Source organism: Populus trichocarpa, chromosome 4 (genome assembly GCF_000002775.5).
Source record: "Populus trichocarpa isolate Nisqually-1 chromosome 4, P.trichocarpa_v4.1, whole genome shotgun sequence".
Lineage (NCBI taxonomy): Eukaryota > Viridiplantae > Streptophyta > Magnoliopsida > Malpighiales > Salicaceae > Populus > Populus trichocarpa.
Window position 1 is genome coordinate 21,246,357 of NC_037288.2, and position 13,818 is coordinate 21,260,174.

The 13,818-nt window shown below is 35.8% G+C and overlaps 1 protein-coding gene across 4 annotated transcripts; it reads right to left on the bottom strand.

Annotated features, from left to right (window-relative positions):
- Positions 1-3,652: 3,652 nt before the first annotated feature.
- On the bottom strand, positions 3,653-12,862 carry LOC18098127 (uncharacterized). Of its 4 annotated transcripts, none has more exons than XM_024599421.2 (16): positions 12,730-12,862; positions 12,125-12,410; positions 11,439-11,676; positions 10,910-11,187; positions 9,152-9,316; positions 8,270-9,034; positions 8,058-8,152; positions 7,780-7,842; positions 7,599-7,687; positions 7,432-7,497; positions 6,588-7,211; positions 6,414-6,482; positions 6,163-6,233; positions 6,019-6,076; positions 4,723-5,005; positions 3,653-4,503 (listed from the first exon to the last, which is right to left on the bottom strand). In XM_024599421.2, the coding sequence occupies exons 2-16, from the start codon at positions 12,397-12,399 to the stop codon at positions 3,893-3,895; spliced, it is 3,750 nt and encodes a 1,249-aa protein (XP_024455189.1). In that variant the 5' UTR covers positions 12,400-12,410; positions 12,730-12,862; the 3' UTR covers positions 3,653-3,892. The 4 variants fall into 4 exon arrangements, with proteins under 4 accessions (XP_024455189.1, XP_024455190.1, XP_024455187.1 ...); XM_024599422.2 differs by having other exon boundaries at positions 4,732-5,005; positions 11,433-11,676; XM_024599419.2 differs by having other exon boundaries at positions 11,433-11,676.
- Positions 12,863-13,818: the final 956 nt, after the last annotated feature.

A 13,818-nucleotide genomic window follows, 5' to 3' on the forward strand; every position in this document is an offset into this window, starting at 1 on the left:
GAGAGGACGGTTGCAATTCATTTATATGAAAGTGGTTGTGAAGGAGAGGCCATGGATTATTCTAATCTACAGAGGACAAAGGGGAGGGAGGAAAGAAACCCCGTCTATTGTCTTTACCTGCGAGGTTTTATTACAAAATTTATAGCGCAAGAGAGAGAGAAGTGGGTTGTTTGCAACGCTTCATTTATTTTAAGAGATAATTAATTAATATGTTTATCACGATAAATCTTGGAGAAAGGACGAGCAAGAATGGTTAGAGAGAGACAAAGGTTTTATTACTTTGACCTAACAAAGCATGAAGAAAGAACCGAGCCAGAAGCAATAATATATTCTAAAGAAGGTCGACGAAGGAGCAACTTGCATCAATGGTGGACAAGATCACTTCAACTTTTTATTTTTTTTATGAAATATGCATGGTCTAGCTAGCTAGCTAGCTAGTGATCAGTATAATTTAATTAATTCATGGGACCTTCGATTTCAAACCTATATTAAATTAACCATATATAATATATATAGTTTAAGGTATGATTATAGCTCTTATGTTGCTGGGAAATTTAATATTGTTTGGTAATCATTTCCCAACTGTTTAAAATTTCAATTAAGACACTTCTTCTTCTTCTTCTTCATTTGTCCATTGTTTTATTTATGGCAAACTGGTTTATATATATTATTTTCAAATAATTTTAAAAATACATTCTGCGTTCAGACCTACTTCATATGCCCTTATCTTCATGTAATAATGCTAAGAGTTCTGCAGCTAAAAAACATATAATGGTGAATCCTGAGAATGTATAAACGGCAAGTGGTAAGGACCAGAGAGAGCCTGCAATAACAAGATACAATATCTAAATATTTGTGCTGCCTAGCTACCAGAGGACTAGCATAGATATGCGTGCGTGTCTTGGCTGAAGGGCATTCGTCATACATGTGGCGGGAGCATGCATGCTGCCTGTTTTACGTGTGCGATGGATAAAGAGAGAAGAAGGCCTTGACAGTGTTAATTCTTTACTTTTATTTCCTTGCAGGCATCTGCGAAAGATTTCAGAGAAAATTATTTCTGTGGGCTTCGAAAGAATGTATTCTGTATAGTTTTCTTTCTATATATATATATATATATATATATATATATATATATATATATATATATATATATATATATCCAGGTTCTTTGCACTGAGTCCACAGTTCCCATGCATCAACATATTTAGTGTTTGCAAGTTTTTTTAATAAAAATCTCAAGCTTGGGTCAATCAAAAGGAAGATATGTAATTTGGACATGATATTTATAGAACTGGAAAATTAATGGTGTGGCAGCAGACACTTGCATGCCTATGAATCCCAGCTCAAACTAATTTAAAATTTAGATTATAGGTTTGCCAGTTATTAAACAATATTGTTTTAAAATGTTAAAACAATATTATTTTTGTTTTTTTTAAATCAAATTAATTTTTTCTTAAATCTTAAGTGAGTCAACCGAGTTTGATGAGGTTAATACTCACTTAGTTTGATATAAAATCAAATCTGATCCAGTTCATGTTTTTAATTAATTAATATATATATTTGCCCCCAAAAAAATATAGCTAAAACTTGAAAATAAGTCGGAGAAGTAGCATGTCTCTTTGGGAGAAATTTATCGGTTTGATTTAAAAACAGATTTTATTAAATCTTAATTTTATCACTTTAGATATAATCTATAATTTAATTGATATTAATATCTTTTTCTTTAAAACTGTGGATTTCAGTTTCTATATATACAAAAAAAAGATACAATAGATATATAAAATACACATCAAAACTCAAAAGAACTTACAAATAGCTAGATTAATGGAATTAATTAGTATAGGTTGCCAAACATGAACTCTCTCTCTCTCTCTCTCTCTCTCTCTCTCTCTCTCTCTCTCTATATATATATATATATATATATATATATATATATATATATATATATTTCCACAGCCAACCTCCACCTGCATGCCAAGGAAGGTATATGGCTGTAATTCATTCCCTCAATGGGGCACATTGGATCAAAATTAGGTCACTAATTACAAAATGGCTGTTGATTTTTAATAACTACTTGTTTAATTAAGCAGATACCGACATGTTTCTTTTTATAATCGTCTCTCAAGATTTTGTAGCATATCTTTGATGGCAACAATCGATCTACGTACGTATAGATCAAATGCCATATCATGCTCCTGCACGTAGTTAATTTATTAATTACATTAATTAACCTCAATTATGAACTCATTGTGGATTCGTTGATGTTGCTTTTTGCCTCTCAGCTTTTGGACCCATTAAGGGTCATTATCAGCGTGCCTTTATAACCCCACAAGGAGATAGGATACGAGCACAGTGATGAGTGATGACCTACCTATCCTCCTTTACTTTTACGTGCCCTATGCACCCTTTTTTAAGATTAGGTTTTAATTCTCTAAGAGTGATGCTGCTTCCATCCCTCCTCTGTATCAAAAGAAAAGGGTCGATCAGAAATTAGGAGTTCATGAAGTTATGCATCATCAGACAAATATATTCACAACATTTATTTAATAAAAGCTTGTCTGGCATTGACTAGCATGGCTGCTTCAACTCACCAAATCATTCATAAAGAGATGGGTGCGGATCAATGATGGTTAACCAAATCCAATTCTTGCCATTGGTTTACATTATCTCTCTTCGTCATATATATTGGGTAGTTGCTTTTTGCTAATATTGTAATTTATGGTCAACCACTTGTTTGTCAGAAAAAAGTACCGTTCGTCATTGTCCTTTCATTAGCAAATCAGCGAGGGCTCAGAATTGTTGGCTCTTCGGAGGAAAGGGGTGTTGAATGATTAACCTTTTACCGACCGTCCACGAAGGTCCGGTAATATTACTGGTAGGAAAACAAAAATCTGGATTTAGTTTCTCATGGAGAATGGGAGACAATGGAGAGGGGCAAGGTTGGTGAGAAAAATAAAAAAACAAAACCCACCACACAGCTACAAAACGTCAACATTAAGAGCCCAGATGACACTCGATGTCTGTAGCTGGCTGCAGAGGGACACTGGATAACAGGTCTGCGATTTAGTACTTATCAATAAACCCTAGTATTTATAGATCTCTTCCAATGCAAGGACTCGAGATACTACTGCAGAGGATGAGAAAAATCCTCTGTAAAGTGGAGTACTATGCAAGACCATCATTATCTTGGAATTATTTTCCTTCTCTGACAGTGCGCACTCTAGCAGCCAAAACATCTAGTCTGCCTCCCACAGGGCAAAAATTATACGCGCATTGCTGAAGTTAAACTAATTTTCAAGAGACTTGAATGTAACAGGTGGTAAAAAAAAATGGGGATTAATCCAATTGTGTTTTACTTGAGAGGTACCAACTAACATCCAATGTCTATTAAGGAATCCGTGCATTGATGCTTCGTTCATGTTTAGCGAGGTGAAACAGATAGTAAAGAGTTCTCGCAGTTGACTCGTTACTTGATAGTACGTATACTGCGCATGTATTATGTGAAATTAAAATATTCTGTTACTTTATGCAAAGTATGCCAACAGTTCATTCTCTCTTGTGATCGGAACGAAAACTATGATGAGAACATGAATCAGATGCGGATGCATTTGGAAAGGGATTGACGAAGAAACAAGGAAAAATAAGCCTGTCATGCAGAAACAGATAGATAGATAGATAGATATATTGCAATTCTGAAGGGGACATGACATGGATCTTTTTGGACTCAGAGCAGTATCTCGGTTCATACAATCAATGTACTTCAATTACTTGTATAATGAAGAATCAACGATAATTACAATTGTTGATTTGCTTACCTCGACCAGGAAGGTTAGATTGGATCTCAAAAATGGTTTTTGCATTCCCGCTCCACCAGCATGAAGTGCAAAGTTCTTTACAAAAGCATGCTCAACTCTGTAAGGTCATCCATTGGTATTTCAAGACCTATAGAATCATGGTCTTGCAATCCATCCTCATCAATATTCAACCAAGAGCCGAGATCATGAGGCCCATCGAGGTCAGTAGATACTCCTAGTTCAATTGTATCAATTTCATTCAGCTGCAAGTTTGCAAAATCAATCGGTTCATTTGCTTCTTTGGGGGCATCCTGAGGAATGTTGCCAAGAGACATTGACCCCACGCGCTCTATTTTATTACTAGCATTAGCTACTGAATGAGCAGATCCATGAGGTCCATTTCCTGAATTCAATAAATGAGTACTCTTTTGCTTGGGCTTTGGTTTTGTTTTGCACTCGCCTTTGATGCAATCCAATGATGAGCGACTGGCCCCAGAAACAGAATTGCTTCTTGAATTATCCTTGCTCTGTTCTCTATCTCTATCACTTCTCTTACCCTTTACTCCACCAAGAGCAGCACTGTCAAGAGTGGATGTTACCCTTGATGAAGCGCTGCCAATAACATCATCTATAAGCACTTCCCTCTTCTTAATTCTATCAAAGTTGTCACTATGAGAATCGTATCTCTCGATAGTGCTAGAAACAGCACCTGGTGCCAAAAAAAGGAGACAGAAAGAATTATATGCTGCTGGTGAAACACAAAAGCAACTTAAAACAATGCTAAAAATAGTCAAGATTATCATAGTATACTATCAATATTCTGACATCACCAGAGAGAGTGAGAATTTTGAGAAATGCATAGCACATTGTAAATCCATCCTAAGAGATAATTAATAAGTACAATCAAAGAGCACCGAAAAGATTTGACCTGATATACCTGATCCTCTGGCTTCAGCATGAATGTTAGAGACTTCATTACAAGTGTTACTCGCAGTTCCTGAGCCAACACAGTCCACAGATTTGGCGTCATTGTTGCATGAAGGTGCAGGTGCAGAGAATATGATCTCCTGTAGCACAGGCTCACTAAAACAACTGCTGCCAGAATCTTCGAATTTGCGACATCTAGCAAGTGCGCGTTTGCTAAAGGCCAATGCAACTTGCCTTGAAACCTTGCGGATGGTACTTTTTGAGGTATTGTTCCCACGACAGGCCTGTATAAATTGATAACAGAGTTTCAATAGTATAAAACAGATAAAAAAGGGTCTTGATTCTCATAATTACATGGAATGTTTTGTATGACCAATCTGGAAGGGACCAAGTTACACCAGTTTTAAACTCCCAAAGGTTATTATGTGTTCTAACCTTCGATCTCCGCAACAAAAAAGAGCATAGAAGTATTGCATTCATTTTCCATGCTTGTCCATTCCAGATTCTAATCTTGCACATTGGATTTATTGGAAAACTACAGTACAGCATAGTCGTCCAAATTGTCCAGTTTTATGAAGGTGCAATTTGATTTTCTCCACTAGTAGGATAGGTAAATACAATTGCTATGCTATCTCAGAATAGCCCGAAAATTCTATGGGATTAGACGACTAAACCATATGTCCACGTGGAACAACCAAGCAATGTCTTTCAGTGACTAGCATGCAACTTCTTACAGACACAAACACAGCTAGGAACATATTTTTCCTTATTCCGCAAAAGAAAATGAGTGCTTTCAAAAAAAAAAAACCTACACAGGCATAAGACCTTTTATAAAATTAAAAACATTTCACTATCACAAAGTATGCACAAAAAGGCACAGGTTTCATTTGAGGACCCTAAAATAACACTTCACGCATGTGGCTATATTTCAACAGTTCTTTCAAGAAAAGTTCATTTAGGAGTGCAGCAAACAAGTAAACATGTTGTATGAGTAGGAATGCCCAAAAATCTTAATTTTCTTGATCAAACTCACACACCCCTAAGACGCAAGGCTGTGTCCTCAATCTATTTGACAAATTCAAAGGTGGAAAAGATATTGTTGAGGTCCATATATGCCTGTCCTTAAGTGCAGGTTTTTTGTCCAAAAATATTTCTATCTCAATCAAAGGCCATCTAAAAAGACGGGGAAGCAAAATTGTAACTCTGTGTGGTCTAGGTTTGCATAATATAGCCATCCTTAATTGCTTAGAAGTTGACAAAAAGAAACAATGGCTCAACAGAAGACTAAAACAAATACCAGTAGTTTTCTGTAAGCCATCTGAATAAGTTGGTCCATTGCAACCTGTTCAACATTCCTGCAAACAAACAGTGTTACTTTGATCCAAGCAAAAACTCTATGGATTTCATGACAGCAGCACCTCACAACCACCACAAATCCTACCTTCTTTCCATATCTCTTACTTTCGGAACAACTTTACCAAGTTTCCCTAGCTTGTTTTTCATTATTCCAGTCTGTAAGAAATGGAAGTTGTTACAAAAGATAACGAACCAAGTAAAAAGACAAAAAAAATGAATTCAAAAGAAAATACTTCACGTTAGTCAAAAAAGAAGAAGAAAAGAGGAAAGAAACAGTGCAAACACTTTCTTCATTAAGAACAAATAAATAGAGAAAAAGAAACCGAGGCACACAACCTGCTGGTGCAGCCCTTCTTTAAGCTCCATTATATCTTGATTAATCACTTCCCCCTCTGCTAGATCAGGCTGCAGGAAGGCATAAGAAGCATATAAAATATGAAACAAAATTGAGGAACACACCATGATATGACTTGAGAAAAGACAAATAAATGTACAGAAAAGAATGTTTACCAATGTTTCTGGGCATAAACCAATACTTTGTAGCTCAAGTAAAAGCCGATCATCCAAACACATCAGCTGATATTGACCATCAGAGGAAGAAAAGCCAGGCATATTTATTTCTCTAATCTGCAGGGAACCTGGATCATTTGAACATATTTCACTGGCATGCCCGGCATCTGAATGTGAAAAGTCATCATCTACTGGCCACTGTTCATTGCTATGCAACGAACTGGACATGCTTGGATTCCCAATTGCATTTGATGCGACACTCTTATCACATGAAAGTCTATCCAAGAAACAACTCTTCTGTGTCTGAAAATTCACTTTTGACTCAACTTCAGATTCCATTCTGTCTCTATCTTTAGGTTCAATATCAATCAGATTACATGAACCACAATGAGAATCATCACTGGCATAGTGAAGAGACATGTTCTTCCCTTCACTTTGTGTGTAAAATTCTTCACTTTCATCTTCTTCAATTAAAGCAGAAAGAACTCTTTGGTATAATGGAGCGACCTTGTCCAAACTTCCCATTTCAACTCTTCCACATAAAGAAGTTGTTTTGGCTGATTCTTGATTGAAGTCCTCCCCTTGTCTTCTGCCAGGACATACTTCTTTGTGCACAAGAACACCCTGATAGAAAAAGATCTTTTTTATCAAATTTCATTCTCACATTTCTCTCTTTGTTTTTTTTTTTTTTCCAGTTTCATTTGAGTTTACTTAGGATTAAAATAAAACTGATTTCTGACAGTTGAAAATCCGTATCAATTCTTGAACAAATTGGAGGTAAACCATGATGCAATTTATAGGAATGCACGAGAGAAAAAGAGACGGGATAATTAAGGAATAGTACCAAAACATTATATGTTGCGCCAAGCATTTGAGAAAAACTCTCATCAATCCCTTGTGCAGAAGTTAGCTGAACAAACCACAAAGAGCAACAAAGCAAGAAAAATTGTAAGTCTCTGATTCATAAGCGTTCACAACATCCCAAATCTATCAAAGCATCCCACTTATTACCTCCTGCTTCAAGTAGGACATATCCTCTAAGCTTACAGGAGCAAAATAAGAGTCCATCTTCTTCCAAAAAGGACCAGAACAGGCAAGCTCTACAAAAACAACCATTTTTTAAGACGAAGTTTATTCCAAAAACAGAGCTGGCTTTTATTGATAAGCTTAATGAAAAGGTAAAGATGCATACCACTAGCTTTCCGAGCAGAATTGGCAGCTGAAAATAGTTCTTCATGATCATCATCAGATTCACCTGTGAATAATATGCCAATGCATGTTAGAAGAAATTGCAGCCAATATTTAAATCAAATGGAATTTGTACAAAGTTATCTGCTAAATTTCTACCATGTCCTTGCAGCACAGCTTTAAGATTTACAATGTTCATCATGCACAACAGTGTTTCTACACCTATCACAAATCTATAACTGCAAATTCCAAATTTATTGTACAGTTATTAATTAATAGTACCTGTAAAATCTAAGGAACTGCTGTTGGGCATTGGTCCAACACGCACTGCAGCCTTCCGATCTTTCAACTTTTTGGAAGGTGGACGACCAGTTTTGCTGATTCAGAGAAATATATATAAGCTTCAAAATTCAGAACAGGGTCTAAAACAAGTTCACGCTATTATTTGATAAACCAATAGGTTGCTTTGGAGTAGGGGCAGTTAGGAAAGACACCTTTTATTCTTATCAGAAGCGGCCTTTGAACTCTGAAGTGGCTTTACAGCTGGAAGATTCTCTAACTTCTCCCTTACTGGATAAGTACCTGGCCTTGTTAAAGATGACCCTCGTCCACTCCTTCCTTGTCTCCGCACGCCATCCCCAATTTCATTCGTTGATGATTTATTCTTCCTAGCAGGCAATACAAAAGTTCCAACTTTCTGACTTGCAGACAGAGAAACCTCGCTACCATCTGTTCCTTTGTCCTTTGGTTTATTCTCTCCAGCTCCCGATTCTTCACTTTCAGACAACCCAAATGGAGATGGAACACTCTCAAGTTCCCTCTTGAATTTTGGAGTGTTGGTATCTAGATTGCTGGCAATCAGAGATCCTTTGGTTCCAATGGAAGAAGTTCTAGCACTAAATTCAGAAGTGGGAAAACCTTGAGATGACATCTGAGATTCAATATGGTTTGAACTAGGAGCCATTATATTTGCCCTCCGTGTGCGTAAGTTTTTGTGTGGTCTCTGACCAACCCACTGAGCCATAGCATGTGAGGATGAGCCTGCTGGCATTTGACCCTTATGGTTATTTACCACTCCTGGCAGTTGGATTTTATTTGAACTTGTAGGCTGTTCCGAACCTTGAAGGGATGTGGGTGAGGGTTGAACTTTAAGTGACGAATCTAGCAGCATGATGGACCCAGTACGCGGTGCCCGGGAAACCTTTGCCTTTATCACTGTATTAGGAGTGCTTGCTGAATTATCCTCGTGAATATTTGGCCTGATAAACAGCACCACATACCAATTAATAGCCTCACAAGTCAATAGCAAACCATCTTATGTAACCTATTGATACATTTCTACAAAAGAGTTAGTTATTAAAGATGAAAATACATACTTATTTGTTCCTTTCGTCACAACCTTATGCTCTAAAAGAGCAATACGATTTCTTGGAAGAACACTTTCCATTTCATTCTTAACGACTGTACTGGTATCTGAACTGGTAGGTTCAAAAGAACCTTCCAACTTGTTGAATCCACTGACTCCAGCAGATGACTTTGATCTGTAATATATTAGAAACCCATTTATATAACAAAATCTCTTTCTTTTTCTTCTTTTATCATGAATGTGGAAAAAAGCATGAGCACAGTTTAATCAGTAGCATAAAAACAACTGGATGGCTACTTTCAAAAATAGAAAGCATAACTGAAAAGAAAGAATAAAGCAGTGATTAAACATGTGACATACAGCCATAGACACGCAGAAGCCTTAAATAATTAGGAAACAATTCAGACAAGCATGAAATAAAGCAACCACTATATGCTTCATAGCAGAAAAAACCAAACTTTCCTTCCTGAGCAGCCAAACAGTTAGAGCATAATTAATTAATTTGATAAAACCAATTTGGTAAATTAGAAAAAGGATATCAAACATGATTGGAACTACAATCACAAACACATATGACAGGCCTGAACTAAGTTTTCCCTCTTCCATCATTTACAGAATGTCTGGTGGGAGGATCAGAGGAAGGGAAGGGAAGGCAAAGAGGGTATCTAAAATAAGGAAATGAAGAAGAATGTGAGGATGGAGTCCTAATGTTCACATATTTGGTTCTGTTATAGAGGAATAAGCCTGGCTTAATTGGTTAAAAGATGTAGAGTCGACATTAATGAACCAACATAAAATTCCTTCGAGAACGAAGCAATGTAAACCTAAAATCAAGACATTATACAACTATTTCCCCCCTCATTGACAACCCTGATTTAGGATTTAAGAAATTTATTTTTCACCACTTGAAGGGAACTAGAGATTGTGGTATTTCCTGTTCCTAGGAAGTTATCATAAGGAGCTAGAAGGGTTTGTTCTCTTCCCTTCCCTTTCCCTGGAAAACTCCATATCAGAACATATCTCCCCTCCCTTCTTTCACTCTAATACCCCATATCTTCCCTTCCCTTTCCCTGGAAAACTCCATACCAGAACATATCTCCCCTCCCTTCTTTCACTCTAATACCCCATAAACACTCTTGCACACAACTCACCAGCCAAGCTAAAGATAAACCCAAACTTTGAGGAACATTTGCAGATCAAACTGCAAGAGCAGTCAGGTTCTTTGACTGTTCATGTCAGCGTCATTCATAAAACATGTTACAAATATAATTACAGTTTCTGAAGAAATGTTTTTGCACCCGCAATTTTGAAGAAAATATGAAAGTTGTCAAAACACTAAAGCCTGGGCATTTAAATAGCTGGCCAATGTATTATATTATAGATGTTACATCAATCTTAGCCGTATTAATAATCAAATTTTCAATTCCTGCCAAGTTTTGTGAACAATTAACAAAATTTAGAGAGTTTAATTCCTTGGGGAACAACTTCAACTACTAGTTTAATCAGCAAAAGTGTAAGATGATATTATTCTTCAAAAATCATCAAGCACTCCATTAAAGAGCAGCAGCAATGTACTAGCATGTCAATTATAGATCACCGCTTTGGAAAGGAGAACCCAAACAAACAATAAAGATACCAATAGGATACAAGCTTTCTAAACATGATGTCTCCATTCTTACACTCAAAATAAAACTGTAGCAGATCCCTGCTATTAAACCACAATGATAACATTCCAAAAAAATCAGTAATCATGTACTAACAGAATTACCTGAAACCCTGAGCATCACATGATCGCAACTTAGAGTCGGCACTCATCTTGGAAGGCATAGTTCGTTTTTGTTCTCGATCACCGTTTATAACTCTATTACCCATCACTCCAACAGAACGTTTCTTTTTATTTTTTGTATCCCACCCTTCACCTCCAGCAGGCAATCTGCGGATCTTTTCTTCATACCGAACAGCACCACCACCAAGATCCTGGACCATATCTCCACTCTTATCCATTACCATATGTTGCCTTGAGTGCACCGAGGACCTACCATCTGCCTGGTAGCACAAGAAAAATTCTATCAAAACTTTGCAGAAAATATAAACAGAGTTAAAGCTAGAGTATACTACAGGGAGAACATAAATACTCTTGATGATCAAAGGGGGAGGCTGATTCAACAAAGCATCTAAGAAACTAACTGCCTACTCTCTAATCAAATATCTGGAACAGAAACCCATGCTGTAAACATTATGAAGATGCACAAAAGAAGAAAAGATATCAAAATCCATATTCAAGTACAAACCCGCACATCAGCCACTGAAGTCCGAGCACGCTTGTTAAGCCCAGTACTCTTGGTCCTGTCCTCCAATCTTTGAGTCATAATATCATGAGGATTTCTATGAATCTGACCTGCCACCTTTGCTACGTTCGCTAAATTTGACCTCTCATTCAATGAAGGCTCACTCCTTTGCCGCTTCTTTGAGCTTAAGGCTACCCTGTACCTTTCCAATTTAGATAAGGATTCACGCAACAGTTTTGCTCTGTCCCTGTTTGAAATACATGGCATCTTTAATAACTACTCAAAAGGTTTGTGCAGTCCAGCAACATATAAATAAATTGAACTACATCCTCAACATCATGATCTAAAGCAAAACATGGATATTCTATATTCATAAAGACAGAAATAGCATCAAAGAAAGAATTTTGAATTGCAATAATACGTGGTGGTCAATTCAGGTTTTCCAAAATATAAAAGCAAAAAAAAAATATCAGGGGACAGAGGACCTGTTAAGCACTACAGAGTTTTTTTCATCATCTTGTTTATATCATGAAATACATGCAATGAATTTTTCCGTGACTGCATTATCCCATGGAATCTCCATGTCAATCATGACACCTAACCATTACACTTACAACAATCTTATCATGAGTTATACCAGTAAAATCCCCAACCATAACATAAGCTAAAAAGTAGCAAAGAGATGAACAAAATACTTGGCCTTTCTAGAAGTATCTTGCACGCTTTCTTTAAATTGCTTTAGCTCCTCCGTTGCCACTGGAGGCATCGGCTTGGGATGCGCAACTCCAAACGAATGATCCTCTGACACACTACCAAGAGGAACTCCCAAAACCCTCCTCACCTCTCCAGACCGCGTATATCTCTGATTGCCTAACGTAATAGGCTCCAAAGGCACACATTGTGTAACTGGTGGCATATCCGGTGACATTGCGGAACTTCCTTGATTTAAATTATTCCCGGAATTTAACATTCCGTCTTAACCTGCTAGAAACAAGAAACTAACTTAATAACACAAAGATAAACGCTCATTTTATTTTCTTTCCCCGCCATTTTCTGAGGAACCAAACAGAAAATTCACAGTAGAAAAAAAAAAGTTTTAAGAAGAAAAAACTGCAAGAAAATCGAAATTTCCACGTTAATCCTTAGAAATCAGCTACTAATTGCAAGTAGAACAAAAATCCTTGACTTAATGACATGAAAAAATTAGAAAAAATATAAATTTCAAAAGAGATGAAGAAAAACCCTAGCTACTAGTTACAGTCAAAATTAGGAGAAATTACAAGAGGAAATCGAAGATTACCTTAGAATCGATGGAGTTAAGCTTCAATTAAAGGATTACTACTATTTTTTCTAGAGAGAGGACATTTGGGTATAAATTTTAGAGAGACGTGAGAAAACTTGATGGCAATGTCGAAAGCAACAGGGAGAAAAGTAAAGAGCCGGGAGATCATAATAAAGATTGTCTTTAGTCCCTATAGTTTTAGTATCTGGTCTAATTGATATAATTACTTTAGTTTCAGTCAAATTGGGTCCTATGCTTTTTAAATTACTAATGATTGGACCCCCTTCGCGTATTTATGTGTATACCGGTTTAAAAAAAAAGTGGCCTTCAGGTAAAACTGCTTTCCTGGAAATATCGAGATAAATAAGATATTTTTTATTTTTTATATTTTTAAAAATAAATATTTATTCTAAAATATTTTTTTATGTCTTCGTTTATGTTATTTCAACAAAAAATATTATTATTTTTATATATTTATCTTTTTTTATTCTAGAACATCGACCATATACAATCTTAATTACAAGAGAAAATAGCACCTGTTAATGTGGTACTTTTATTTCACATAGAAAATAGGCGTGGAGCGAATAAATCACATTAAAAAAAAAACTTAGCATTTATTTTCCTAGATAATTACTTAATGTGGTTTATAAATAAACCATGTTTTTATTTGTAATAAAGGGAGATGTTTGATATATTAATAAGTATATTATGTATGATTATTTATGTGAATAAAAGCTTTATTTAATTTTAATATTAATTATATTTGATTAATGAATCTAATGTTTAATTAATGAATTTAAAGTAAAGATAAAGTTCATATGACAAAAAAACTTTACAAAGAAAATTATAAAGTTACTATAATTATGAGATTTTCATTGTATCAAAGCATTGTTCCTAAATATTCATAGTCAATATTCTATTAAGATTAGACAATAATTAGAACTGTTTAGACCGATGTATATTATCTTCTTTTCTTCATGAAAGGAAATAGTTTCTCTCATAAATTAAGGTATGAGGGATATATGAAACTAATATGCAGGTGTTTGTTAAATTATTTATATATTAAACTGACCTGCATGAGAGTTCTATATGGAGAAATTATTTATG